The following is a 26,716-nucleotide window of genomic DNA, read 5'->3' on the forward strand; positions in this document are numbered from 1 at the left end:
AAAAATACAAAAATTTCTGACTGGCAATCATTAACAATTGCATAAAGAAAATTATTCCTCCACTTGTGTGTGTTAAAGCACATGTATAGAATTTATGGAGTACTGTGTTACTCAGACCAGCAGCAATGGTTACCTCTACAGGACAACATACCAGGTGATATCTAGTCATCAAACTCAGCTTACATCACTCAGAGTAGATGGCAACATGCCTGTGTCCCATGCAGAAATGTCACTGCTGGCTTCAGTAAATTGACAAGATCATATTCATATATTTATAGTTTGGGAGTGACTTCTTCATGCATGTAAACAGGGATGTTTTGCTTTCAAATCAGGTATAATATTGCCTTAAATCATGACATGAAAACTGTGAAAACCTAGAGCCATGAGTAGCTTAACAACATCTTCATCTAATAGAAATTAGCCCAATTTTATGACAGCATGGACAATGGAGGAAATACAGTCTTACTCAGCACTCTATGATTAAAATGATTGACTGAAATAGACACTTAGAAGCCTTGTTATGGAATATATTTATCTTGACAACCATAGCAGAAGAGCAGTTGTTGTGCACTGAAAGAAGTTGCTACAAGTCATTCAGCCATTGGCTCATGTCCAGTAACACTTCCAAGATGGGACATCTTGACTATTTTAGCATGAATGCTTGAGAAACACTTGGATGCTTTGGGAATGAGGGTAGGTGATGATTTATATAGGAATGGTCAATAAACACCTTCTACCCATCAAGAGCATGTGAAGCTTGTGCAATGATCCTCTTCAAACCTCTGACCCAGGATAACCCATGTAATTTGTCCACCCCATTTTAGTGTTGTAAGAACAGCTGCATGGCCTTATATATTCTGGCATCACAGTAATGGGAGCTGTAAATGCCTCAGCAAGACAGATAAAATAGCAGGGGACAGATATCATCCCTGGCACCTCTCCTGGGCACCTCCTCTCTATGTATGAATCATTGTTTATCCAGGTAGATTTTATTTATGTCCTTTCTCATGACACATATGTGGCAGGATTGTCAGGCCATGGTAATGCACTGGTTATTTTGTCATATGTTTTGCATTAAAGAAAATACAATTAGAGGTTTCCATACAGTGCTCAGGATACTTGCAGGCTGGAAAAGAAATGTTTCTCAGGTGTCTTAGACTGGAGCAATATGTGAAGCAGAGCAGCTTAATTTCTTTCAGAATAACTGTTTCACAGTTATCTTTTTATATGTTCCTTTTTTTCTATTTTTCAATTGAGCACAAGAAATCCCTGATTAAAAATAAGTCTGTGGAATGATGTTTGTATGTACCTGTTAGTTAAAACAATACAATTAGGATGTTGTAGTTGACAGACAGTTCTGGAATAACCAGTACAAATAAACATTTAAAGAATTAAGATACAAAGGTCAGAAGATGATACATTAATGCTTCATCACATTTTCCAGATTTTTTCTGTACTCACAGTTACTTTAGTGTGTAAGTAGAGGTTTAACTGAGAATAAAGATATAAAATGGCAGTTTGCCAATAGTAGGCAAGGAAAGGACCCATCCTATATGGCAGCACACTGGTTTCCTAACTGTAGGTGGTAGAAACCACTTTGGAAACCTATTTCACTAAGGAAAGAATTATATTCCAGTCCAACACAATTACAGTGTTCTCAAGCATGTCTGAATTGGATATACCTTGTAGCAATTCTTCAGGAAAACCCCTTGATCAAGAAAAAAATGCTTTGGTGATTAATCCCATTGACATTATTGTGGCCAAAAGGGCTGTGGCAAATGCAATGTAGTTTTAATTAGGGAATTAATATAAACATATTCTGGTAAATTGAATTGTTGGCATGCAAACAAACTGTTGTTTTTGGGTTTTTTTAAACTGGAAATTTTAATGAAAGATATGTTATCAGTATTTAAGCTATTTTCCTTTTTTTACTCCCAGAAAACAAAATTAAGCCCTAACCTGTATAATCATGTAAAAGATGTACTTTTTAAAGCCTCAATTTTACATCAGTCTCCATGAAGTCTGTTTTCATTCTGGGGCTCTCCATCCCCCATGTTTATGCTCTCCTTCAATAACAGGAAGCAATGCTACCCCTCACAAGCAATGGGATGTCTGAGCACAGCTCCACAGACTCTTCTGCTGCTGCTCTGCACAGCTCCTGCCCCTCCCTCAGTTATTCCTCACATCCTTCCACTGCCACTACAGTTGGACCAGTGTGGTGATGGTTGAGTACTTCTTTTTCAGGTGGTTCATTTCTGCTCTCTAGATCACTGCACACCTCCCTGCTGAGGGATATATTTTGCCAGTAGCATGTTTTAACCAAAAAATCCAAAAGGAATGGTGTGTTTTCTTTCTGTTGAGAGCTGGAAATAAAATGGAAAAGGTGAACAAGGAAGGCTCAGGTCTTCAGGTGACTCTTAAAACTGGTCTTTGAGCTTTGCTGGGTAGGCTTTTCAGGGTCTGAAAGTACTTATTTCAGCATTTCCAAGTGATTGTGTTTGGAGAGATGGAAGACTAAAACAGGATACTCAACAGGGCAAATAAACTGGTGGGTTAGAAGATGGATGGGTGAATTTTTATCAGGCTGTGAAAAAGGTAAACCCCAAACTTCTTTCAGCACTCCTATCCCCCTTAATGCAGCCCAGCCCCACTTGCCTCAGTTATTCAGTATTACAATTTTACTGCTGTTTAAATATATTTGATTCAAAAACATCACCTCTTTATCCATTGTGAACACATCAGTCAAGGAAACAAGCAATGCCATAGACTAAAAAATGCCATCTGTGTCTTATCTGAGGCCTGGTGATGTTTTAAATACTTGAGTGTTTTCTAAAGGTGTCACCTAGTTAAACTGATAAACTACTCATCTTTCAAATAGAATTTCTGACCATATAGTTATGTCTTGCCATCCCTGTTCTTCTTGGCTGAGATAAAAAATCTACTTTGTTATACCAGTGGAAATCTGGAGTCATCCCAATCTCTACTGATGTAAAAGCAGACCAGAGTCTGTTCCATATAATACTTTGTACAGCACTTCAACTTTTGCACTATGAAATATCTAAAGTGGGACTTGGAATGTTCCTTTCATTAAAAATGAAACATATTTATCAAGAAATTACATCAACTTTATAAAACATTCTGAAGGCAGTGCAAAGATACCAGATACCATTTCTTCAGTTTAGAATAGAGGTGTGGATAGCCATAACTGCCCAACTTTAGGCATACCCTGTAACCTAAATTAACCTCTGAGATTAAAGTATTGGCTGAAGTAACAGTTTTAATTAAAGGACACTAATAAACTTTGTGCACTAAAAAATGGAGTATGTTCTACTCCTGTACTAAATTTGACGAAGTTGCATCATGAAGACATACTCAGTGAGTGAAAAATGGGATGATAGGAGGAGAGAGACACAAGTAACCTCAGTGCACAAAAGTACCTGTTTGCTAATGACCTGTTTGTTTTAGACCAAAAGTTTATTATTGCAGTCAGTAAAGATATGAGTTGAATTGCACACACATTTTCTGGCAGTGTTGGTCAAAGCTTATATTATTAACAGATTCTGGAGATTTTGATAAAAACTTCACAACATAAATCCACTTTGTGGCAGACTATTAAGGCTAGCAGCAACAGAAGTACAGAGCATCCCAGGAAATGGATTTAACACAAAAAAAAATGGTTTCTGTGGGTAGAATTTGCTTTCTGGCATTGCTTTGATGATTACTCAAGATCCTGCCTGTGCCATGGATTTTCATCTGCCGGTGGTGTTTGCATTAAGTTGTGTAACTGCTTCTTAATGCCTGTTACGTAAGGATGCATAGATTGCAGCTCCGTGAGGTGTCCTGCACAAACCACAACTGATAGTGGCAGCGTGGTTTCAAAGGTTACTCTCGGCTGAATAAATTTTACTTTCATTAAGTCCTCCTTGTGTAAGTTAAGTGCTTGGTTAATACAGAAGTGTGGGGTATAAGCTCAAGTAAGGCTCAGATAGTGCCTGTGCTTGTCCTGTAATAGAGTATATAATTTTTGTGATATTTGATACACCACTGTGATGAAGCTTTCCTGGTCGGGGGGAGAGATTTGCCATTGGCTTTTGCCACACTGGTTTTACCCCAAGGATCTCAGGTTACACGAGCTGAAATACAAAGAACATGTAAATAGAAATCAGATGACATAGTCAACATTCAAAAGAGGGTTTTTAAAATTTATTTTTACTAAGTTTACTGTTTTAGCTCTTTTTCTTGTGTTTAATTTTAATCAGGCTAAGTCAGAATCTGTAACAAGGAAAAATAGTCTAAAGAGATCTTGGACACTGCACTAAATACAAAATGTAGTGTAAAATGGAAGAAATTGAAGAGAATGGACATGAGAAAAGAAATCTAAGTTAGCAAAAATGAAAGTTTAAGTCTAAATCAGAAGGATTGTAGACATAGTTGGAAAGGACCTCCTTTCCTTCTCTATCCTTAATTTAACACCTTTCTAAATGATTCATTTGGATTCCCATAACAAACACAAGTTACATATAAGGCACTTTTTCACTGGAGGGCTCACTAGGTTGTAGTGTAGTCCTCTGAAAATGCACACCTTACTTTGTATGGAGCCTCTTAAAATTCTGTATATGAACTGACCACAGGGATATCATATATATATATACTCTATACACCATAGAGTACCCAGAGGAATAGAAAAAGCAGAGAAGCAAAGACAGAGTGGATCATGCTACTGACCACAAAGTTGCAAAATGGCACACAGACTCTTTAATTGTCCATTGTTCTCCTTCAAAATATTCTAAAGTCAGACATGGACAACTTTTTCTCTACATCTGGTTTTTTATGAGATTTTAAAAATGCCTAGATTAGAAAATAAATAATATGTCAAAATATATTGGCTCTTATTTTGAGGGCTGATCGGAAGCAGATAAGATATCTATGCCAGTCCTTGAAGTATTAGTTAAAATATAGTAACCAAGTTATTTTTAGTAGCAGGTATTGCTTGGTAAACAAGCTATGAAATTTTGCTCCATGTTTCATCATGCTGGGTAGGATTACTGATGGGACTTCCTGGCCCATACATACTAAAGACCTACCAGAGGAGCTGAAACTGAATGAGGAATGGTCAAAAATGTCAGGTGATGCCATGATGTAAGTTGGACTTGGGGCTGATATTTGCAACATAATTCTCTTGGAAGACTGCTCCAGAAATTACTTGTTTAGTGCACAGAAGCCTTCTCCAGTTTCCGATTTGCCTGGTGCTTTCCAAGTATTTTTTATGTATTAACTTAGCACATTCTAAAAGTGTGCCACATTTAGTAAGAAATACTAAACACTAACTGTCCACAAAAATGTATCTGAGGAATGTCACGGGTGAAAATGCACAGAAAGTTCTTTTGTGAACAAAGCTGAACACAACTGAGCTTGACTGGGGAAGCTCAGTTTGATCTCAGAGACGCTGCAGAAGCTCAAGATGAGAAGAAAACTTCTTGCAGGGAAGAGCCAGAGGCAGATGCATGCCCAGTATATTCTGACCACTAAAGCAGATTTCTGAATGCACATTCAAAGTGCACTGGTCTGCTCATTAGTTTTTGTATTTCATAATATAGATACAATATTTGTCATTTATTATTATTTATCATCATCATCATCATCATATTTACAAACTGAAAGAGGGGAAACTTTGGCTAGATTTAGCAAAAAAAGTTATTCACTGTGGTGAGGGTGGTGAGATACTGGAACAGGATGCTAAGGGAGGTTGTGGATGCCCCAATCCTGGAAGAGTTCAAGGCCAGGTTGGATAAGGCCTTGAGCAGTTTGGTCTACTGGGATGTGTTCCTTCCCATGGCAGGGGGGCTTAGGACTAGATAACCTTTCAGGTTCCTTCCTAACCCTTAAGAGTCTATGATAAAATTACACCAGTACAGTCAATCCATAACATTAATTAAAAAGTTCAGTCACAATATGCAGAGGTGGTTATCTGCAATTTACTAATGTCTTTCCTCAGAAGAAATAAGACACTGTGGCTTCAGAAGGCTCCTCTTCTTGTCTTTCAGCCTGAGTTCTACTGCCTGTTAACACCAATTCTAGTTTACCTGAACTACTGTGAGGCTTTCAGTAAATTATGCTGATTAACAGGTGCTCAAATTTGCTCAGTTTTTTTATGCTGGATGAAATATTTTTTCTTTGTAACTTTGTGTCTCTGAAAGACAGGGCTTTTAAAGGCAAAATCTGATATAATCTTTGCTTGCACTTCAGGTTAAGTTGATGACAAAGGCACCAATCACTTCTCACCCTCAAAAGACCTGGGTCAAAACATCCCTGTCCTACAGCCTGGGGTACTTTGCTTCAGGAAATACTTAGTCTCGCTTTGTAGGTAAAGGTAAAATAAACAAGAACCCTCCAGAAATTACTCTTGCTTTATTCATCCTGTGGAAATAATGAAAGGGGAAAGTGTAGCAAGAGTAAAGTAGGCATGTATGACCCTTCATGATCCTGAATTTGAAAGAGTTGTGGGGTGATTTAGCCCACAAGCAGCTTTATGCATCCAGCCTGTCATGCTGTGACCTATGTAGTTTTCCAGAAGCAATGCTGGTCATGTATGAAATACCAAGTTAGTAATATGTTCTGTTGTTTTATAAAGAGAAAAGACATGACCTGCAAAAACATCATCTCCTAGAAAGAGATTATACCCTTTTCAAGGCCTCTGCCACTTCAGGTGAATATCCTGCAATAATGAGGCAATTTAAGAGTTTAGGGTATACAAATAATAAGATTTCTGTTCTCATGAAGGTATAAGGGTGCTTAGGAAAGTATTAGGTTATGCTTCAAACAGCGAGAAAAAACCTGTGGAAGATTTTATCATGATATGAGTTGAATATCTGTAATTTAGTAACTGAAAAAGTATGCTTTTGCTGGGTCAGTTGGTATCGTTTTGGTCAAATGATCACCCAGTTTTTGAAATCTAACATTGCAATACAAGTTCAATGGTTGGCTGGATCTTAGCACTTAAGGACATTTTTCTGCAGTTCCCAGTTGCAAGAGACACATAAGTGGGAGTGGGAAAAATGCCTTTGTTTGGGAAACACACTGTGGGAAAATTGCTCAACATGATTTGAGTGTCAGAATTGGAATGTAACAACTGGTGTAGCAGATTAGTGCAGAGAGAAGGCTAAAAGCAAAAAACTTCTTTTTGTCAGGTTTCTCAGTTAATTTTGTTGTGCTGAGACAACATTTATAGTTTACATTTTGTTAATTGTGCTCATAGATAAAATTTCAGTTACATAAAATTAATTATACATATCTATGGTAAGCTAAAGCCTGGAAAGTTTTTTAGTGAGACTGACTTACAAAAAGGAAATATACCTAACATCTATGGGGATTTTTAGTTCCTTTGTGTTTTTTGCAAAACCAAAAGTCAGCAAATCCATTTTGTTTGCTTGGATAAATTGGGGAATAGGGAGTGTTGCCCTTTGGAGTTGTCTCTCTGTTCATCTATGTAAGAGATAATCACATAAGGGATTAGAAAACACTGGGAGTGTAAAGCCTTCATTGGAATATGGCATACTGCATCAGGACCATTGCATCAGAGCAGAACTGATGCCCAGACACTTTTATAACGCTCTCAAGTTGTTTCAGAAGATGTCTCCAAAATTCTGTGAAAATTTCCCAACCATCAGGTGTTGGGTCTTTCATGGCAAAGGCATTAAGACTCTTCCAGTGTCCGACCCAGCAGTGCCTTGATTATAGTCCCAAATTCCTGAAAATGAGGGGAGGGGTGGGATATCATGTGATTCAACACCTGGGTCACACAACCTGTTGGGAAGCCTCCTGTGCACTGCTGTTGAAAGAGCTGTCTGTGATCCCAACTTCCAACACGTACAGTACTTTACAAGATGTGACAAATCCTTCTAAAGTCAACAGCTGCACAAGAGAGCAAACCTGAGCAGTGAAAAGCGCCTCCTTTTGATGAAAAAACACTTGCTTAGAACCTTATGATAATTAGAGGTTGTGTTATTCTAGGACAATTCACAGTTCTGTGAATCAAGGATGACTCACAGCAAGTTTGATAAGATCACGATTTTGTGATTTTTTCTATGAGATGCCATTTTTTTCAAAATGGCCCATACTGCCCTCAGCTCTTAGATTTCTCTATTGTATTCCTTGGTTTCCTTTTTGGAAGGGTAGAAAGCAGTTCTGGATTCCTGGAGAGGGAACTAGATGAGAAGCAAGTCTGCTTTTTGCAGAGAAGCTGACAACAGGTACAAGTTTATTTGGCTTGACACTGAAGTTATTAGTGAAACTTGAAATACCTGCAAATGCAATGTATCCTATAAACACCAGAGGCCCCCACACAAATCAATTTTTGATGATTTACAAATAGATAATAGTTTGGAATATCCAACAGTATTTAGGATCTATATGCAGTAAATTAGTTGCTTCATCCGTTTTTTTTCACATAAAATCAGCCCTTGGATAGAATTCCAGCTTCGTAAATACCCCCAAGGAACAAAAGTGGAAAAGTAATCATGTTTATAACACATTCCCCTTGCTCACAGCAGGCAGGGGGATGCCTGCATTGTTATGGCAGATAAGTGCTCAAGGCACAACTATGGGAGAATCTTGTTCCAAATTCTGCTATTCCGCATAGCTTAATTTAAAATTAGCAATCCCTTTGGATAGTTAGGATTTTCTCATTTGTACAAAACACAAGTATATGTGTAATTTCTTGATTGAAAAGTGGTGCTAAATTTGGAAGTGTAAAAGTTAGTTATACTGGTTTTAACCCAGTTAATTATATTGGATCTTTCTGTTAGAACAAAGGCCTTTTTGTACTAATGTAAGTAACAAGTTCAAGGGAAAAGCTAGGAGCAACTTGGGCTAAAATGCCCTTATCTTTTCAAAATTACAGAAACACAATATATTACATAGGAGAGAGTCACTGTACTCTTAATGAATTTTGTATTTGTTCTCAAGATAAGGGGGATGAAATAGGAAATAAAAAATCATTTGTCTTGAAAGGAGATATAAAGTATACCCAAACCATTTTTACATACAATCTTATCAGCCCATTTCATGGCCACTTGCCACTCTCAGATGCTCTTAATATATTGTATACCAAAGGCAATAGTGCTGACACTGAGTTCTGCCACTGCCAAACTGCATATTCATTATTGTTCATAGTCATGTGAGGTCAAGTTCGGTCACTGCAAACAAAAAACCTTTGTCTGGATCTTTACTCCCTCCTCACAGTTTTTTGTTTCCTAACTTTTGTAACACTCCCCAAGCTGAAAGTTTCTTTTTAAAGAGGATGCTGTGCACTCTTTTGTAAACATGTCTCCATTACTAGAAGTGACATCATGGGAATCGCTGGGAATGAGCTCAGAGAACAGACCCAGGGTAGAGCCGATGTAAAAAGAAGACCGCTTGTCCCTGCTCCCTCCTCCTCTGCACAGAATTGTCCAGCAAACAGGTACTTTGTTGAACTCCACTGGAAGCTTCATGAGGAATTTCAACATAGGAAGGACTAATCATTATTTTAGAAAAAAAGAGTCCTGCCAGCTCTTTCTCCTCTGCAGGCTGCTATGCACGAATGTGGTCAGCAGCTTATTCACACAAAGCCAGGGTTCTGCTCATTTGCCATCATATGCAAATCACCTCCCTGGACTCATTGGCAAGGCAAACGCTTCAGTTTAAGGACTTTAAAAAGATGGATTGCAAAACTCAGGCACGGTCCCGCTCCTACTGAGATCAGTGGCAAGCCTCCCATTGGCTTCAATCGAAACAGGATAGAATCTCCCTTCTCTGGAAGCAAAACCCAGCAGTATTTGGGCTTTTTGGAGCACATGCAGCTCTGAAAGTCTGTTCCTTCAGGGCATTCCAAAATTTTTCCCATTTGTTTGATTCCATGGCAACACAACATCACCATCAAGCTTTCAATACTGAAATGAGTTTTTACTACTAAGCCTGAGGATTTATACTAGTGTAAAAAGATCTTGCTAAGCTGCAATTCCCATTAGACTAATTCAGGATCCTTTTAAAATGAGTGACGAAATTATCTCTGGATTTACTTTACAATAAGCCAAGAATTTTTAAAGGTTAGAAAAATGTGAAAACTGCTCTACAATCATAAAAGAAACATTCTTCCATTATTACACAGAATCACTACGTTTAAGTAACACATTGTATCAATTTTACTATCCTTTCCAAAACAATCTAAAGAATAGCCTAAGCCGTTTTCTCATAAATGATACTAAAATCAGACTCTAGAGACAGTACAAAATTATGATAAAGTCATTGAGGCTTCTAAGTTTTGTGTTACTTATATCACAGAAGTAGCTCTTTTGCAAGAAAAATTTACCAGTTTAAAAGTACAATGAAAAAAAATAAACATGCCAGAAGCTCCATGTTAGGTTTTAAATGTACTCTAGTTCATCTTTTATTGAAGGAAGCAAAATAGACAAGCTGGCTTTACACTCAGTGGCTGAGAGTTTGCTCTGAGTTACACCATAGCACATTGAAAACAATGATTGATGATTTACAAATGGATAATAATTTGGAATATCTCCTATTTTTATGAGTGGAAGGGGAAAAAAATCAGTGTGATACCACACCTAGAGAAGGTTGTGTGTAAGCAGTATTGAGGGTCTTCTGTAAAGTATCTACTAAGAAGTTCCCAAATAACAACACAAATGCAGTGAAGCAATTAAATTACTTGATGTTAGTAAGAATTTTAACAGCCTTATGTTTCCTGCATTTTCTTAGACTCAATATGGAAGCATTCATTGCCATTACTGTTCTATTCAGTTTTCATGTAATCCAGCTCTTGAATCATGTGCTGTGATGTGATTTTTAAGATAATTCAAGCTCTGACTCCCCTCACTGCACATAGATTCACGCTGGAAGCAATGATCAGGATGTGGGCTACAGCATTTTATTGGGGCTTTTCTTCTGTGATCTGCTCCTTAAACAGAGTTACAAAAACCCAGGATGTAACACTGGATTTTCTGAGTGGAGTTCAGAGCTTCCCCTTTCGATGCTTACAGCCCCCCTGGGTCAAACCCTACGCAATCCCGGGTGTGGGATGTGGCCCTGCTCCTGGTCACCAGATCAAAGACAGGAGTTTCCTTCCCTGGCCTCCACTAAGGCAATGAGATGCTCGCTGAGCAAGCAAAGCCGAGGTGAGGGTGTACAGGAAATACAGATGTGACAGTAGCACTGTGACTGTTGCTGAAACACTTAAAGCCTCCTGGCTCTGCTCTGATTAGCGAAGCAGCTGCAAATTTGCTCTCAGCTGCAGTAGAGCCAGCTGAAGGCAGAATCTGCCCCCTCTTTCCCAACACACCTTCAACAAATTACTCCAAGAAAAAGTTGACGTCAAGTCAAAAACTTTGTTCTACAGCTGGACAGCTAACGGGCAGGGCTTGTATTTTAGAAGTGGCCAGATATTCTGGGTATGTTCCTTTGCAAGACCAAAACTAGAATGTGGGTGTTTGGCACTACTTCACCAGCTCTCCTTCACCAGAACCGACACATTTGAAATTCCTGGCCCAGATTATGAGAAAACTGGATGAAAACTTTAGTATGTGAATGTGCTCTCAGAAATACAATTACAGATTGTCCTTTCTTTATACAAAAAGTGGTGATTTAGAAAGCAATTTGATATACACAAATACCGGACTGCTTATTGCACAGAAATACAAACTTTGTAAGAGTTGTACATTTCAATGGCTCATATCGTATTTTTTAATTTGAAAATTAGGAGTCTTTTATTCCAATATCCACGTTGCAACAAAATGTTTTTCCTTGCTAAAGGAAGAAGATTCAGACTCAAATTCCCTTCTGACCCACAAACTGCAGAGTGCTCTTGGTAAACTATCAGCTGTAATACTCCAGCAGTATTCCCTGGAGGCGCTCAGTTGTGGGAACTAGGGCAGTTCCCATATGCATGCACCAGTTAAGTTTCCGTCTATCACATCTTAGGCATTTTATGTGTGAAAGGCAGTTGTAATTCTTTACAGTTCGCATTCGTAATAACTTCAAAACAACATCTGGAAGGAAAACCTTAAGGGGAAAACTAACACCTCGTGCCACTTAAATCTGTAAGCAGACTATTTGCATTAGTATAAACGGTATCTTTTGTCACTATTCCTGTATTGCACTGCTGTGATTTGGACATTCAAAGAAGACATGTAGGCACGAGCCTTCCTGCTGGGCTGTAACTCAAGCCACAGAGAAACTGTCTTTAAATAGCCCAAGGATGCCAAAGCCAAAAAATACTCTCGCCCTTGTTTGGTTACATGCAGCAATCTCAATCAACATTTACTTTTGCGCTCAGTGAAAGGCAAACTGGCACTGCTGCAAGGCCGGGCAGGCAGATCGATACCTGTCCCGAAATTTCCGCAATTGTTCTCAGCGGCAACTCTGAGTCGCTGCAAACCCATTTAAACACCATTTCACATCACTTTTCCAGCGTTTTCGTGTTTAGCGGCTCAGATCTGAGAGCTGAACAGCCGTGAGTCGCTGCTCTCCCTGGGCTGGGGGAGGAGGGCGGGGGGAGCGGCTGTTGAACCATGCGGCGGCTGCAGCAGGGCCAGGCCGGCCGGAGCGGCTCCGGGCACGGCTGGCCACGGGCACCGCAGCGCTGTGAGGGCTGTGAGGGCAGTGCCGGGGCCCGGGGCCGGGCAGGGCCGCAGTGCGCACCGGGCGCTCAGGAAATCGCGTCAGGCGCGGCGCCGCCGCCGCGGGCCCGGCGGGAGGGCCGGGGCAGCAGCGGAGCCCGCGGTGAGCGCGGGCCCGGGCCCGGCGGCGGAGGGGAGCGGAGCGGAGCGGACGGTGCTCAGGGGCGGGCGGCAGCCGGGGCGGCGCGGGCGGTGCTGCCCCCGGCGGCGGGGCGGGGCAGCGCAGCGGCTGCCGCGTGGCGGGAGGGGCGGTGCGGCCCCGGCAGAGCGGGGCAGCGCGGAGCAGCAGCAGCAGCAGCAGCGGTGCGGGGCCGCGGGCCGGCTGAGGGGCAGCGCGGGCCGGGCGGCGGGCGCGGGGCCGGGTAGGCGAGGGGAGCCTCGGCCGTCCCCGCGGGGCTCCTGGGGGGCCGGTGGCTGCCCGGGGCCGGCGGCCGCCCCTCGCCGCGGCCGGGGAGGCGCGGGGCGGCCCCTTGATAGCGGCGGTGCCCGGGGCGCTGTGCGCCCCCACCGCGCTGAGCGCCGCGGTTTTATTTATAGCAGGTCTGGTGAGCAGCGGGGCTGGAGCCCGGAGCGCTGCTGAGGGAGCCCTGGTGAGCCCGGAGCGCTGCTGGAGCCCGCGGGGATGGCGGTGGCCGGCAGGTGAACAGCGCCAGCGCCGCAGCGGGGAGCGGGCGCTCGGGGGGCGGGTTGGCTCACAGGTAGGTATGCGGCGGCTGCTGCTGCTGCTGAAACGGGCTTTTAATTGCGTATTTTTTTTAACTTCATCTTTTGTATGTACCGGTGCAGCCAAGGTCACCTTGAGCACGAGGGGCACGCGTTTCGGTTCCAGCGTTTGAGGTTTCCGGGCATTTTTTTGTATTTATTGTGAGGGTTAGATAGTAATTTGACTGGGGACTAATTTAAATAAAAGGCGGATTGAATGTAAGAGCCGGCAAAGATAAAGGAATGGCTTAGGCACTTAGGCTGTGGATATGCATGGTCTGCATGGTTATACTGGCTCAGACTCCAGTTTGTAGTGGGAGCTCTGTGCGTGCAGGTGTTACGGGATGGGTTTGTGGCAACTTGGGGAAGGCGCTAAGAAAGGCAAAAACGTTGGACTAAAGTTTTAGGTCTTGCTGTTGCAGATGTTAGCTTATCATGCTGGGTGGGAGCAGTCTCATTCCTGATGGCCCACAGCTTGGCCACAGAAGTTTCCTTGCAGTGACAGACGGAAGAAGAGGTATTACCTCTTTACAGTTTCTCTCGGTGAAAGTGCTGGGATTCCTATTTCGGTGGCTTTCAATAACAAAGCAATTTAATTTGTAGTCTTTTGCAAACACATTGTACAACACTAAGTTGTTTTAGTATGTTTGCCCTTCCTTGTTTCTTTGGCCAAGAGAGAATGATTTACTGTGCTTATATGAACTACAAAACTTGAATTTCAAAATAATAATTCAAGTTTAGTTTTCTTTTCTGTTCTTTAATTCCACAAGACCGAAATGTCACTTGTCAGCAGCATGTTCACATTTAGAGGTGTGCTTTTTTCATAGAGCACTCCTTCTTCCTGAGGAATTTGCAAACTGGTTTGACTACAGCTAGACCAGACACATAAAATATACTGTGAGGTGGGATTAGGTGAGAACATTAATGACACTTTTTGTAGATCAGAGGTGTCCTTGAGAAGCAAATTATGAAAGAGCAAGGTCACAGAGTGCAAGAGAATAGTAAACTTATGAAAGTGTCTGACATTCATATCCTTACGGCTGCAGGGTTTAAGGCGTGCAGTAAAGAACAGTGGAAAATTACAAAGGGGCTGTAGTGACCTGTTATGGGAAGAAGAGCAGGGAGAGAAAAGCATGCAGGAAGCTGGTTTGTGTGCTGTGTTTATGGAAGTCAAATGTGCTGGGGTTTTTAGCATATCAAAATGCCAATTTCTAGCTGCAAGGAAGCATCTTTGGAAATGAACTTTTACTGAAAGGTGAAAAAAATACCAGTTTGCTAATTTATTGCTAGATGTCCATTACTGAAATTAGACATGTTTTTCTATGCATGCATGCATATAAATATTGCATGCCTATAAATATATGAATATTCAGATTTAAATTATAGATATATATATGCACATATTATTATTTTGCAGTTTGTGATCTTCAGTTCAATTCCTGTGTCATGGATGAAACTGCTTTGTCCCTTGGAACAATAGATGTTTCCTATTTGTCCACCTCAGCCGACTGCAGCATCAGTAGATGTAAGCATTCCAGTGAAGAGTGGGTAAGTAAAAACTGTTACTGGCCATATTTATCTTATTATTTCTTCAAGTTGAAGGCAGATTTTTTTTATTGTTATGAAGAACAAAGATAAGGAATTATGCCTCTCATGCATGATACAGCTTGGTTTTAGTTTAACTTGAAACGTAAGGAGGAACCAACAGTTCAATTCTGTGCCAAAGAGTAACGTTGCTTCAAAGGAAAATTCCTGTCAAAGTCTAGTGATATTCTTACAGTCTTCTGGTGTGAAGCTGCTAGTCATTTTATATATCTATATATATATATATAGATATATATATAGATATATATATAGATATATATATATAAAGCAGTAAATGCACAGAATCCCATTCTGGAGTAGCAGAAGTCGAACAGCAAGTCAAATAGGAAGCTTGTTGCTCTTCCAGGTGATGTAGTTTAAAGTGTACAGGTGAAAAGGAGCTTGATACTGAAGTTGCACAGTCATATAGACATTGAAGCTGGAGCTTTCCATGCAGTCCAGGAGGCAGAAAAAGATTGGTGGATATAAATAAGGAGCCTATTAAAAGTCTGTGTCCTCCATTGAGCGAGTCTTGGGATTTGGAGGGGACAGAGGAGGCAGTGAGTGGTCTGGGTGGAGCCAAAAGAGCCACATGGGGACTGGGGTGATGGTAGCTGGTTTAGCAGCATAGGTCAGGAGGAATTAGACATGGGTCTGGAAAGGAGGAGTTTGAACTTGATACAGAGGAAGAATTGGAAAATGGTCAGAGTTGAGGGAAAGGGCAGATGTCTTGGGAGGTGAGATTTCTATCTAGCTAGATCTAAGTTCCGTGGAACAGCAAGCTGCAATAACCAGGAGGTCTGTGAGAATAAGGGCAGGCAAGTCAGAAGAGATAGAGAGGAGATTTTGTAAGAAAATGCTGGAGACATACCTCTGGGTTGGAGGCAAGCAGAAGGTAGATGGCATTGTTACAAAGTTGGTTTGTTTTGGAGTTAGCATTAAAGAAGGTGATAGAGGAGGGATTATGGCAGGCTTAGCATCTTGATACTTGTTTATTTCAGATGGAAGAATTAGCCTTGGAATATTTGCCAGCTCATGCTGCATGCCAAATGTGATACGTACACAACTTAGTTTTTAAGTATCTTCAGCATTGCTTTTTACTTTCTGGGAGTTTCTCACTGGGCTGAGTGTATGATGATCTGTATTTGTGTCTTCCACACAAGAAGAACCAGTCTTGGTTCTACCCTGTTGCTCTGCCACTTAAAAGTTCTATTTTATACAACATTTTGGGTTTGTTTTGTTTTGTTTCTGTAACTTCTCTTTTAATACTGGAAGTAACTTTCCTCTCAATAAAACACGTGGTTTAAAAATGGCAAACCAGTTCTCATTCTCAGACAAGCAATAATTCAGTAGACTTCAATGAAAACAATCAAAATTTTTGAAAATCTACTTAACTACAATGTTTGAATTATGTCATAACAGAGAATGAGTTCTGTGAATGCAGTCACTCTGGATTTTTTGTTCTGTAATCTTCAGACAGACAGTGTAACTTTGGAGAAGGCACAGGGGTTCCTTTTTCATATCACTCTGCATGAAATTGCTGAAAGTGCCTACAGAGTCCGTGGAGTTAATATTTTGGATACATTGAGTCTTCTTTCACTTTTACAGGGTGCTAATCAGTTGAACCTTAAAATACATTGCTCATATTGCAAGCATTTTTATATTATTGAGAATGTAGTGTACTGTTAATTTCTTTCTGTTGTCTCATCTGGCAGTTTCTTTGGTGTTTTTTAATTACAGTTATCATTCCTTTTAAAATTTTGTGTCAGCCCGTGCAGCAGTGCTTAGATACATAAGTACAACACTGAGATTTTGCTTTTATTTTTTTTTTAATTTCAGAAAAACACTGGGAAAAATTGTCCTTTATGTAATTGAGTGGTATTTTTTTTGTGTGTCTGGCAACTCCCCTTCCTGAAAGCTTTTTCATACACAGTAGGATGCATATTTCTGCATATTTACACCGTGGTCTTTTGTTCTGCAGGGGGAGTGTAACTCTCGTCCCACTCTGTTCCGATCTGCCACTTCAAGATGGAAGGAGGCTCTGCTGAGCAGGAAAAGGCCGTTTGTGGGACGATGCTGCTATGTATGCACTCCCCAGAGCAGGGTAAGAAGATTATGGAATGGATTATGTTTGACAATAATGCATAGTTGCAGCATAATGAAGTTGCAGTAGTTTCCTTACTTTCAGAATTAAGGTCACAGTGTTTTTACTTCATAAAGTGCTATAGTTTTTCACTGTTGTTTGTGGTTATGTTTTATTTATCATGGAATTAAAAGATGGCACACACCTGTTTTGATGCTTAGTCTCCCACCTCTCAGTGTGGACTCACTCCTTGCACAAAACTCTCCAGATCGTCAGAATTATTACTAGGAAATGGGATAGCAAAATTACCTAGTGTTTTAGATTAATAATGGGAATTTGGAGCATATCAAAGTGTGAAAGCTTGCTTTTTGGATACTTTCATTCTCTATCCACAGGATAAATACAGTTTGGAAGCTAAGCAGTATGCTTCCTTTCCAACTTGCTCAGTCTTGTACTTGAGAGAACAAGTTAATTTTCTACACCTGGCTGTTTGCTTGCCTCTCTGCCCAGCCTGAAACAAGGAAACAAGGACTGCCAGTTGTGATAGTGGGGATATTTGTCTGCTGGGAACAGTATCAAGATGGTGGCTCTAGAGAGGTTGCGCAAGCTGAATTAAAATGTGAACTGCATTGGGCAGGCTTTCTCTAAGCTCAAGATGCAAAATGCTGATAAATGGCACAGTACAGTTTGCAACCAATTCATCGTGTAATTTGGCTGTGTGTACATGCCAGGCTTTAGATTGCACTCAGTTATACCTTCATTGGCTGGGCCAGAGGGAACATTTCCTGCTCTCTTTGACCAAAGAGAAGTTATTTCACTATTCCTCTGCCAGAGCAGAAAATTGCAGCAATGACATATAGATGTAGACATATAGAAATCCAAATGTACTGTGAAGGCTGTGTATGATATGAGCTATAAGACAAACAATTAGATAAACTGAGACTACTTCAAACAGACAAGCATTTTGACTTAGAAAAAGGTGTGTGTGAATCCTCAGCTTAGGGCTTTATATATTTAGTAATTAGCCTGTTAGTGATTAGGCTGTTCCTCTCAAACTGGGAATTACGTTTTAAAAATAAAAGTCTTGTTCTGTATTTTGCCCATTTAATAAAATACTAATTAAACTATACTGAGATCCCACTTAAGAAAGGGGTGTGACCTGTTAAGCCCTTTGTTGCCTTCTGCTGTAAGGAAAAAAATACCATCCTTGCACAGACAGTAACAAAGATAATCCTCTCATTAGATTCCAGATACTTTTTTTGGAGTTTCCTTTTCATTATTTTTGTTAAGGAAAAGGAATGAATGAGGCAAATTTCCTTAAGTGTGCTGACCAAACCAACAACTTGCATTGGCTTAGAGTGGAAAGTTTTGCTTCTCCTTATCATTTTCCTTCCTGCTCTCCTGAGGGCTGATCAAGTAGAAAATTACCTGCTTTATTAATTTAGTTTTTTGTCTTGTCTGCATGATGTTGGGACATTAAAGGGTGTAATGAATGCTAGAGGTGCTGTAAGTTAAGAGGTGAGGTGTAGAGATCATCAGGAAAGGCCAGGATATGGTGGTGGGAGCTGGGCTTCTTTGTGCCAGCAGGGACATCCTGTACTGGCTCAGTTGATCTCATAGAATCACATACTCTGCCTGATACAGGGTTGGAGAAGAATTGAGTAAGGAAAAGCTAGAGTATGACAGGACCACTGCAGGATGAGTTTCATAGTGAGGTTTAACCTGACACTCAGAGCACTGGTATAGACAGGTATGGACTGGCATTCAGGGGTACTTAACTTTGTTGCTGACTGTTTGGGAGACCAAGAGCAAGTCACTTTGCTTCTCTTTGCCAGAACATGTCATCAGCTTATAAGATCCATAAAAAATCACCAGCGTAGTCAAAGAAATTAGTATAACATTGAAGTTTCCTCTTTAGACCTTAGAGCAAGACTTGGTTGATTGTACAGCACAGTTGTGCTTTAGCAGGGAGCAGAAGACTCTCTGCTCTCACTGTAGCACATAATTTCTACCTGATTTGCAAATAACATAGGACAGTCATATATTTTAATTTTGTGGCAAATGGTGTGTCCTAAACAAAATACAGACAAATGACTCTTACCTGGCTCCCATTGCAGAATTGGTGGTTGAGGCTGTTTTGCAGTTTTGCTGTTGCTGGTGACCATCCTTCTCTTTTGCTGTCCTTTTTTTGTCTTCTTTGACAAGTACAGTTCAGTAGTTTTGGCTGTAGTCCACTGCTGGCAAGGTACCAATTGTATAATTTTGTATCATTTGGGTAGAAAGAAATCAGCCTCTTGGTCAAGGTATTGACTTGGACTATGGAAGAGTAGAATTTAGGTCTTCTTGCTAAGGAATATTTGTTGTGGAAGTGCTCCTAAACTCATCACAGTTAATAATACCTTGGCATGTGGAGTCTGTAACAAGGTTCTACAAGGATGAACTGAGTTTGTTGTTCAGGCAGAGCAGGAATGTGGAGATTTGCCACCTAACCATGGATGGATATCCTGACCCTTGGGCTGTTGTTCCATGATGCTTGATCTGCTGGCAAACTGGATGCTACAGGCTGAGCATCAAATGCTCGTGGTTACACTAATGCTCAGTATGGCTTAACAAAGTTCTGTCTCAAAGATGAGTTCTGCATTATGACAAGTCCTGGTTTATATTGCATCAGAATCTGATGAAATGTTGTGGCTTGAAGAGTGTAACCAGTACAATCACATGGTAAATCCTAGAAAATGCTTTGAAAGTATTTGACTTGGGAATAGTGATTTGAATTCCATTTTCATTTTAGAAGTTTTTGTGCTTTATAGGCAGTTCCAATCATTCTGATTTTGGCTTTGCTTATGGTACAAATGAAAAACATTGTAGTATCTTAAATGTTACGATGAGTGTAACAGACAAAGCTATTTTTATGTAATGAAATAGTCCATCAATCTTTTTTTCTTGGTTTTACAGGATAACTTCTTCAATTCTAGTATTCCCTCTTTGGGTCTACGTAATGTCATATACATCAATGAAACACATACAAGGTAATGTAGCAAGTGTTTCTTTTGCTTTTAAAATTCAAGGTGTTACGCTTTTATGACATAGAAATCTCTTTTATTGTCTGGACTGAGCTGATATATATATATTGTGGTCCTAAAATGCAGAAATTTGATGCTGACTTCAGTAATGTGCTTGTTAAATCTGTCTGTGTTTATCTGGGAACTGGGCAAAGTCCTTTGGGGTTGTATACAAGGAGTGTAGGGGTCAAACCTATTCCACAAAAAAAAATTCTTCCTCCTTTTGTGCAAATGGCAGCATCTGTAGCATAATATTGAGGGGACCCAATTTATTCCCTTATGCAGAGTGACTTCAGGCTGCACTTTAAGCAAGCAGATCTGGCTCACAATTTAGGTGTTCACTATTACCACTTATGGCAGTTAAACCTGAATATGTCTTATGAATCTGTCTCTTCTCTGCTTCAGTGGCAGAGTGCAGCTTCTGAAAAGTGTGGTATAAATGAAAAAAAAAATCTAAATAATGAAGATGTGGCTTTGTGCTGTTGGAATCATATCTTGTGCTCTGGGATGAAGATACTGGAATTGCACAAAAATATTCTGTTCTTTGGAAAGTTAATGCTTGCTAAATTTTTTTTTTTTACAGTAATGATTAGCATAAGCAGATCCTGCAGTGTAGAGTCAGAGCAAACAAAGAGAGGCCAGCAGCCTGAAAGAACTGAGCCAAAGTGTCTGAGTGAAAGAAAGGCAACATTGTGTGTGCTTGAGAGGGAGAAAGCTAATGTTAAAGGCTGTTCTTTATTAAATTTGAATTAATTGTGGGGTTTTTTAAGTGTTGAGCTTGTAGTTTGAAATACAGAAAAATAACAAGAAATACTGTTTAACTTTTTAAAAATTAGTTTAGAAAGTCTAATGCTTGAATGGTTTTGAATGGTCAAAGTTACTTGAATTGGAAATATAAGGATAGAAAAATAGGGGTTAATGAATTATTCTGAAATAAACACATCTAGCTCAGAATAGTGAGAAATATAGTGTCATTATAGGGTGAAAATGGACAATTTCAATGAAGTTCTGAGGTCTCATGTGGCTACATAGTCACAGTTTCCTGGCCTTAGAAAGCAAGAGGGGTTCTCTTTAACTGCCAGCATCCTGTAACTGTATTGACAGCCTTTATCTGAGGTACAACTGCCAGTTTTCAATGTCTCTTGACTGGTCGATTCTGTGTTGTTTTTGTCTTTCATTGCTACATGATCAGAAAACACATTTTTCCAATTAAACTACATTATGTCTAAGCTGTAAAATGAATGTAGAAGTCTTCATACCTTGACATATCTCTTCAATAGCTGTGTGCTGTTCTGATATGTTCACAGTTACCAAAAAATACTGTTGTCAGAAAGAAGCATATCCTTATCTTTGTTGTCTAGAATAATCAGTAAGGCTTTCAAACTCCAAAGAGAAGGGGAATAAAGGAAAAAAGCAGTTAAAACAGAGTCATTAGTCTTCTTCTCTGACAGCACGATTAGCTGGTCTGAATATTTGTGTAATCATTCTGTGCCACTCTGTGTCCATGGCTCATGCATGTGCACCCATCTTAATTACAGTGCACTCAAGGGCTTTGGCCTTTTGCAGTGTAAAAGTTCTGTCTCATCTTTCCTCGCTGTTTTTAACACATGTATAAATTTACTGAAATGTGGTAGGGAGGTTTAACAGCCAAGATCAGTAACTCGAGTGATGACAATGGGTGAGACGTTGGCAGTGCTCCAGCATGGAAACCACCATGAGCTTTGACACCCATGGTTCAGTTTGGGACACTCACTGGAGCAGCAGCCAGGCATTGCACCAGCAGACCTCAGGACTGGGGTTTTGCATAATTCCTGCTCTGGGCTTAGGAATTGCCAGAGTTGAATTTTTCGTCCAGCTGTTAATTCCGCCCTGTCACATCAGCTCTTCTGTTTGGGGGTCCCGGGTGTTTGGTTTGTGGAAGTGATGGCTTTTCCACTGCTGGCCTGGTAAATGAGGGAGGTGGGGAGAGGAATAGTGATGAATATCCACTGTGGGTGATGAGGTGTAAGCCATTCCAGTATCACATGCATCTTCTGTGATGTTTGATATTCCAAATTGCATTTTCTCAGGTGATTTCTGCTTGTATGATTGAGAGAGTAGAGGACAGGGTTAACTTAAAAATAAGAGACTGTCTTCATAAGTTACCGTAAACACTTGAATTTGTAGTGAGATTTACTGATTATTTTGCGGTTATACTCTTGCTAAAACTTTTCTAGGAGAAGGTATGGAGAAGACACATAGGACTGGGTGTTTGAAAACACTGTAAAGGAAGAAAAGCTAACTAAAAAAGCAGGTTTAGTTTTGATGGCTAATGCAAACATATTTTCAGAAGTGTTAGTGAGAGTTTACCCTGCACTTGTGTGAGCAGCTTTACCAAGAGGACTTGGTGTTCCTTGAAGTCGACAGACCTCTTAGCTGGGCATTTACTTTTCTCAGTGGAAAGGAGCACCAAATTGGAAATCAACCCTATCACTTCAGCCTCACTGAGCTGGCGAGTTGGTTCCAGGGGACAGACAAAATGTATATGCTGGTTTGTTTGCTGTGTTCCTGTGATTCTGTGGGTGTTTTAAGGCCAGTGTCATCCTGAATTGAATGGATGCAGACCCCAGTTGGCTCAGGTGTTTTGTACTATGCATCAATTGTTTCATCCATAACATGAAGATATTGGCAATTTACTAGAAGACACAGAAGCTTTTAGACAGCCGTTTATAAAAGTTTACTTACTTTTGCTTCTTAATTGTATTTTTAGTTGTTTTTAATGCTATTTTTTGCAGCAAAATATGTTGAGGATCACACTGAAATACTCTGCCTTTTTGTAGGTACAGAGGGTGGCTTGCGAGACGCTTTTGTTATGTTCTTTTTGTGCAAGAGAGAGATGTTCATAAGGGTATGTTTGCCAAGAATCTCACAGAAAATGTGCTGAATAGCAGCAGGTAAGATGATGCAAAAGTAACTGTTTTTTAAATTACTAGTACATTAAAATATGCCTTAATTTAGAAACTGCAATTTTTGAAAATGAGACTGTTTAAAATACTAGAAGGTGCAGTATCTTTAGCACAGCCTTTCAGGAATGTAGCTTGCAATTTCTGTTGGAATAGCAAAGAGGGGAGTTTAAGGATTACAAGTCTCTAAATGAATGGTGTGTAGTGAGGGAATAGCAGACAGTACACAGGAAAATAAATTGCTATATGAGAGCTCTTTAAACTTCTGTTTATCTAACTCATGCAAATCATCACCACTGAAAGTCATACTGCAGTCATCAGAAATTGTCAGTGTTTCAGAAATAACAGGAAAGCAGCATTTTGGAGTACCCTGAGTTCACACCTGGAGAGTGCAGCAAAAAATGGAAAAAGGCTGTAGAGTGGAGTACCAGCCTTAATTTTGTGGAGCTTGTTTTCTGTTTCATATGCCTCATTTTGAATGGCATCTTGAACCCCTGATCAGCTGTTTGGGTATCAGTTTTCCTTGTACACAGAGAAATTCAACCCTTGCCTGCTCCTTGAGGCTACTTTTGTCAGAGTGCACACACTGCCTACTTTAACATTCCTAATTCTCCTGAATTTTTAAAGCTTGAGTCCCATTTGAAGATGATAGTGTTGCTTTTTAAAAGTAAAACAGACCATGTTGTGCTACAGTCATGGTGTGTTAAAGCCACTTACTGTCTCTTGGGTATGTTTTAAAGGGGGAAAATAGCCCTTAGAAAATTTTGTTAGACTTGGTAAAACTGAGAATTAAAGGGCAAAAGAAATCTAGATGTTCAAAATAGTAACTGCATAAATCTGTCTAATAAGGTGAGTGAAACTGCCATGGCACAAAAAAGAAAACGTTAACAAAAATGAGTTTGTACCTGTTCCTCCTGAATTTTTAACTTTAACTGTTTCAGAAAATTTGCAGTCACTTAATATTAGTACCTGTGAACTGTGTGCATATTGTTTCATGTAGTCACCTTTGAGCCCATTCAGTCATCACCTGCCTCTTAAATTAGAGCTTATAAAACTGAATTCAATTTAATGCATTTGGAGTACACAATAGTTCATTGTGGATGCTTTTTATGTTTGCAAGTTACTCCTGTAGTAATACATAGCTCATTCCAAGCTGTTGTTGTCTGTGTCTTGGACTCTTCTGTTGTGGGGCTGTCTCATAAACTTCACTTTTTAATGTTTAGAGTCCAGAAGGCCATTGTAGATGAAGCTTCTGAACCAAGTACTCCAGGTAGTTTTGTTCAGACGGATCCTAAAGCTATCAACAAAGTGAAGAAAAAAGCTAGGAAAATTCTCCAGGAAATGGTAGCAAATGTGTCACCTGCTTTAATCAGGTAAGAAAAATGTCTCATTGATATTGTCAGTGAGTGGAAGAATGGACAAGCTCTTTCTGCATAATACCAACAGAGCTTGTAACTCATGACGCAGAAATAGTAATTATTCTAAAAATAGATTATTCATAAAAATCCCCTTTTTAACATTAGCTAATAAAATAGTAGTTATTCTTCATTTTCAGATGCAGCAGAAATCCTCTGCCTTTCTAAGGAATATATCTTATGATGAGATTAAATACAGACTTTTCCTTTTCTCCCAAAACTAGTCTTGGTGCTAATGCTTCGACCGATATTGTCATAATTTTTTGTTTCAGGCTCATATGGGCAAGAACAGCTATCTGCAGCATCATAGACTGAAAGAAAATTTTTCCATTAGCCTATTTAATATTATAATTTGTAGATAAAAATATCTCAGGGAGAGTCTTATTTTAGATAAAATCCTCTCCTGTGGTGTCTACATTTACTACTAAGGATGATTTTGTCTCTGTCATGTTCCTAGTTCACAGCCTTTACTGAGGTTGATACAAGATTTGTGTGAGTACTGCAGGAAGCTGAAATGTGGCTACTAACCATAGGCAAAACCTTGTTTAGCAGTTGGATTTTATAGTAATTTTGTTTGAATATAAATGATCAGATTAAATGGCTTTGCCTTTAGTCATACAGAAGTAATATAGAACAGAGGCAGAAATAAATGAAGCTTTTTGAGTTGTGTTTGTTTTCCCTTAGGTTGACTGGCTGGGTGTTACTGAAGTTGTTCAACAGCTTCTTCTGGAATATCCAGATCCACAGAGGTCAAATTGAAATGGTCAAAGCAGCAACAGAGGTAAGGGAGGGTGGGAAAATCCAGTAAGGTAGATTTCTGAAGTAGTTTCTAATGAGAGAGTGTTTGCAGCACTTCTCTTTTTGTGAGAGGCCTGCTAAGTCTGTATGAAGTGCAATTGTAGGTAGAACCATTTCGTATCTGAAACATAATAAGAACACTACAAAAGAGTGTTCTTAATTAAATATATGCTCCTAGAGTTGTGTAACCTAAAATACTGTGTGAACTCTGATCCTTTGATTCAGGATCAACTTTTAACTATCAGGTTGAATGATTATCTCAGAAACCTTGCATCCAACATAATTTCTGTTTTTTTGAGCTGAGGCAGACAGCAGTAAATTAGTAGATCTAGTCAGGATTTTTCACTTTTACTTTGATTTGGAATGAAAACTTAAGAAAAAATTTTCCCTATTTCTTTCTAGCTATCTGTTTCCATTTTTTCTATATTTATTGAAATCAGTCAAATAAACTCCTAAATACTACCATTTTCTTTACATTTAAATGAATTAACTCTTCTTGCAGGATTTACCCTAGAAATATTGATTAGATAAATGAAACAAAGAAGTTCCTGTTCTTTGCTGGGTTTTTTTGAATACTGTGTTTGGGACCCACTACTCATAAATCCTTGCTAATATCTAATAGAAGTACTAGCACTTTGGTGATAGTGAGGATTTTTCCACATCCCTTTAATTGTTTGATTAGTGTTTTGACACTCTAAGTCTGAAGAAACTGGGAGTGTTAATCCTTGTTAATGTAATGGACACAATTGAAAACTGAGTCTGAAGAAACTGGGAGTATTAATCATTGTTAATGTAATGGATACAATTGAAAACTACAGTTAATGAAAACTAAGACTAGAGACAAGTTGACTAAAATGTTCTCATTGTCCCAGCTGAAGGAAGACCAGGAGTAAGCAAACTCAATTATGGTAACTGGAAAACACCGTCAGTTCAGATATGATGCTAGCAATCTCAACAGTTGATTAAAGAAAAGGAGTAATATTCCATGTTTTTTACCAGCTGACTTGTTTCTTTTTTCCTTCTCTCCCCACCATAGATGAATTTGCCTCTTATTTTTTTGCCTGTTCACAAATCCCACATTGATTACCTGCTTCTTACATTCATTCTTTTCTGCCATAACATCAAAGCACCCTACATAGCTGCAGGGAACAATCTCAACATCCCCATCTTCAGGTAATAACCTCTTCTTATTTGAAAAAAGTCTGAGATGGTGAGATCTGACCTATTGCACAAAATGTTCAAGTGTAAAATTATCTGACTGTTATTGGGTCATCATGTAGAACTTTGTTTCCTATGACATGTTCAGAGATAGAGCATTGCAACATCCTGTTGCAGCCTTAGGAGGGTAAGGAGAAAGGATATTCCTTTTCTCAAAGTCTCAAAGTGGTTAGGTGACTAAGGATAAAGATGTTATGGGAGAAAGAGTTGTGAATGGACAGCTCTTCATGCAGTTTAATGAGCT

General features: G+C 39.7%; 1 protein-coding gene across 28 annotated transcripts in view; it reads left to right on the top strand.

Annotated features, from left to right (window-relative positions):
• Positions 1 to 26,716, top strand: part of GPAM (glycerol-3-phosphate acyltransferase, mitochondrial) — a 71,757-nt gene that overhangs the window by 28,727 nt on the left and 16,314 nt on the right. For 6 of the 28 annotated variants that reach the window (XM_023929858.2, XM_086900478.1, XM_086900477.1 and 3 more), the window contains 7 exons: positions 14,788 to 14,918; positions 16,936 to 17,058; positions 19,993 to 20,066; positions 22,919 to 23,032; positions 24,265 to 24,414; positions 25,141 to 25,237; positions 26,291 to 26,427. In XM_023929858.2, coding sequence (XP_023785626.1) covers positions 14,817 to 14,918; positions 16,936 to 17,058; positions 19,993 to 20,066; positions 22,919 to 23,032; positions 24,265 to 24,414; positions 25,141 to 25,237; positions 26,291 to 26,427 — 797 coding nt within the window. In that variant the 5' untranslated portion in view covers positions 14,788 to 14,816. The other 22 variants (XM_086900467.1, XM_086900476.1, XM_086900461.1 and 19 more) reach the window with 21 other exon arrangements.

This window comes from Cyanistes caeruleus, chromosome 8, assembly GCF_971803275.1.
Source record: "Cyanistes caeruleus chromosome 8, bCyaCae1.hap1.1, whole genome shotgun sequence".
In the NCBI taxonomy this organism is placed as follows: Eukaryota; Metazoa; Chordata; class Aves; order Passeriformes; family Paridae; genus Cyanistes; species Cyanistes caeruleus.